Below are 3459 nucleotides of genomic sequence, written 5' to 3' on the forward strand. Positions count from 1 at the left end.
AAGATTGTTTTGCAGTTATTCATTGTCAGTGCTCCTTGGTATAAAATAACTGAGGGAAAATGACTTGTTTACATGAAATGAAGAGAGTAACAGTCCCTTTACAGTTGTGAGTAGGTCATGCAGTGGTGACAGGAGTGAGTAGACATGAAATGATGCTGGTTGACTGTAGAGTACTTGGTCACCATCCAAGACCTATGTTACCACCATTGGTTCTTTTTAATTTTGGTTGCTTTTCACAAATTGTATATAAAGATGAATGTAGTGTGTATTCCATAGCTATAATTATAATTGTGTGTATAAAGATGAATGTAGTGTGTATTCAATAGCTATAATTATATCCACATAGTCCTCAAATCTGAAAACCCATTAGTAGATTTCTCAAACTTGATTGAATTTGTTTAGTGGCACACAAACTACATATGACTTCATGCACCAACTCTACAGTCAGTATTGGGATATTCTCTGCCAGATCAACAAGTGCCTTACACCCTCACCTCTCCGATTTGCTGAAATTTGGTTTATAGGTAGTTTTAGGATTCAACGCATTTCTGAACATTTAAGGTCAATCCGAATAACCGTTCAGAATATACTTCAGATATTTTGAGGTCATATGGGAGTTCACTAACATTTGGCGACCAATAACTAATGAAAACTGTAGGAAAATAATACGTTAATGCGATATACCGTTTAAACTTATTAAACACAATCATACTGAATTAACTTGAAAAAGGTATTTGCACGGAATACGGGCTCAACCAATACATTGCACGAGACCACGCACTTGCGTCAACACATATGTTATATTATTGAAATGGGTGCTACATTCTATTTAGAACTAAACTAGAAAGATGACAAAATGTATTTTCTACAAATTCTACCAGACTGATTCAGTAAATCTGGCTTTACTTGCATTTTAAGATTACTAGTTTCTAGGTGTCCTTGTCTACAATCGAGATGACAAGCAAGTGCGTCATAGTCATGGCTGTTACTATTTAGGTTTGTTACACACTTACAGGAACTCTATCTGGATACTTCTTCCTGATCTTTTCGCCTTCTTGCCTCCTCTTCTCAAAAGGGTGTTCTTCCTTGTATTGCCACTTCATTTTGGTCTATGAAAGGTTGGAAAATCACGAACGAAATGCTCCTTCTTCCTCCGCCCTCTGTTGAAATACAAATGTCCTCGATGTCTGCTGTTGGCTCCTTATTCTTGATAGGGCCTGACTATGATGAGTCATATTAGATACTCTATAAAGGATCCGAATAAGAAATTTGATATAAATGTTGTCTATTTCCAGTACTAAATCCTGTTATAAGTAAAAGGTTCTTCATGGTTTTAAGCATTTATAGTTTTGGTGTTTAACAACAACAATAAAGTACACCCGTCTTCTTCCGCCAATGTAATCAGAGCTACTCCCAACCATGAAGGGAATTTCGGAACCCTCGTAATTTCATGTAAGACATTCATAATAGTACCCTAGAAACCTATTTGATTCGAGGCCATCACAATATGGATGAAAATTACGCTTTAGGTGATTATTCACCTTCTTTACATGATCTGTGACGTCACCGTGCAGCTGGCCATAGAAACAGCTGATCGCAACAATCGATCGAACCAGAGAAGGAAATGCCTGTAGAATTTGTTAAATTAGATCAATATTACTAATTATTTAATGAAATTTTCACATGTCTAAAGAATATGTGCTATCAAGGCAGTGCGTATCTCAATAATGCAATTCTACTTTCAGGACATTGGCCAAATATGATGCAACTAATTTGGAATCCAGAAAATTGCGCTCGAACTATGTCAATCACATGACATTGACTCCTCGGTCCATATTTTGCATGACAAAACAAAGACGACATTGATTGTAACCGTGGGTCCCGCCACGTATCACAGTAAGGGTAGTGTAAGAAATGAGAAACAGGTCAGCAATTAGTGGAGACGAGTAAGTCATAAGTGCCCTGATCTACTTAGTTTTCTCGAAAGCATGAAAGGATCACTTTCCAACAGTGATGTAACATCTTGGCTGGTTGACAGGGTTATTGCTCATGTCATATTCTTTGGCACTCAGGAGGCATTTGGTATTTTAGATGACCATTTATTCAGCACAAATCTCGCACATGTTCGATAATGAAACATGCTAGAGAGTAGCAGTTTGTTGACATCAATTCCATGTCAACATAATCCAATTTTTTCTTTCCCACAAAAATCCTTTGTTACTCGCTTGGCAGGGCTGTAGGCGCCAATGTCACACATTATGGAGCCAAGTATAGAAAGCTGTGTCAAAGAAAAGGAATGTAAATACTTCAGATTAACATAAACTGTGTCCATGAATATTTAGATGCCTTTGTCTAGTTGACTGCATCCTGAGAATATAAAGGAAAGTTTGTGTATTATCTATATATATATATATATATGTATTGATATATGTATACTGTGTATATATGATATATATAAATATATATTGTATTGATATATGCATACAGTGTATGTATACTGTGTTTATATAATATATATATATATATCAAATCAACCATCCTGAGTCCACTGCTGAACAAAGGCCTCCTTCATAGCATTCCATGAATCACATGACTGTGCCATCCTCTGCCACAGCACTTCTGCAAACTTCTCAATTTTGTCTCCCTACCTGTCTGGTCTCCCTCTTCCATGCTTCCTATCTCGCGGCATCCACTCAGTTACACACTTGCTCCATCGCTCATCAGTCGTTTACATTAACTTCCCTGCCCAATTCCACTTCCTCTCTTTTACTGCCTCCACAATATCTTTCACTCTAGTCTGCTTTCTCACCAAACTTGCTCTCTTTCGGTCTCTCAGTGTTATTCCCATCATTGATCTCTCCATTCTCCTCTGTGCAGTCCTTAGCTTTGTTTCCATCGCCCTCGTCAGCTTCCAAGTCTCACACCCATAGATCATTGCTGGTAGAATGCATTAATTGTAAACTTTACGTTTCAAACATAAAGGTAGAGAGCCTGTCAGGAATTTAGTATACTTAACACTTTCCAACCAATTGTAATGCATCTTTTTATTTCATTATCGTGATCTTTCGTCACCTTCACCATCTGGCCTAACTAATTATACTCTTCAACTTCATCAAGACTCTCATCATCAATTACAATCTCTTTACTTTGAACTTTGGTGTTGAACATTACATTGGTGTTGAACATTACATTTGAACTTTGGTGTTGAACATTACATTACTCTTATTAATTTTTACTTTGAGACTGTTTAGATCATTCAGCATATCTTGCAAGTCTTCTGCTCTTTCTGAAATAATAATGTCATCCGCAAACCGTAGGTGGTTCAAATATTTGCCATTAATATTCAAACCTCTCTTTTTCCAACTCAACTTTTTGAAAATATCCTCCAAACAAGCTGTAAATAATTTGGGTGAAATTGTACTGCCTTGTCATACTCCTTTCTCAATCTTGATCTTTTCT

The 3459-nt window shown here is 36.8% G+C and overlaps 1 protein-coding gene across 1 annotated transcript in view; it reads right to left on the reverse strand.

The window, feature by feature from the left end:
- Window positions 1-1226, reverse strand: part of LOC143035276 (gamma-aminobutyric acid receptor-associated protein) — a 9703-nt gene extending 8477 nt beyond the window's left edge. Inside the window, exon 1 of the mRNA XM_076202132.1 lies at window positions 1014-1226. Within this exon, the coding sequence (XP_076058247.1) occupies window positions 1014-1103 (90 nt within the window). The 5' untranslated portion in view covers window positions 1104-1226. The remainder of the gene's footprint in view (window positions 1-1013) is intronic.
- Window positions 1227-3459: the final 2233 nt, after the last annotated feature.

Source organism: Oratosquilla oratoria, chromosome 18, assembly GCF_046742065.1.
Source record: "Oratosquilla oratoria isolate Oo_2021 chromosome 18, ASM4674206v1, whole genome shotgun sequence".
Taxonomy (NCBI): domain Eukaryota; kingdom Metazoa; phylum Arthropoda; class Malacostraca; order Stomatopoda; family Squillidae; genus Oratosquilla; species Oratosquilla oratoria.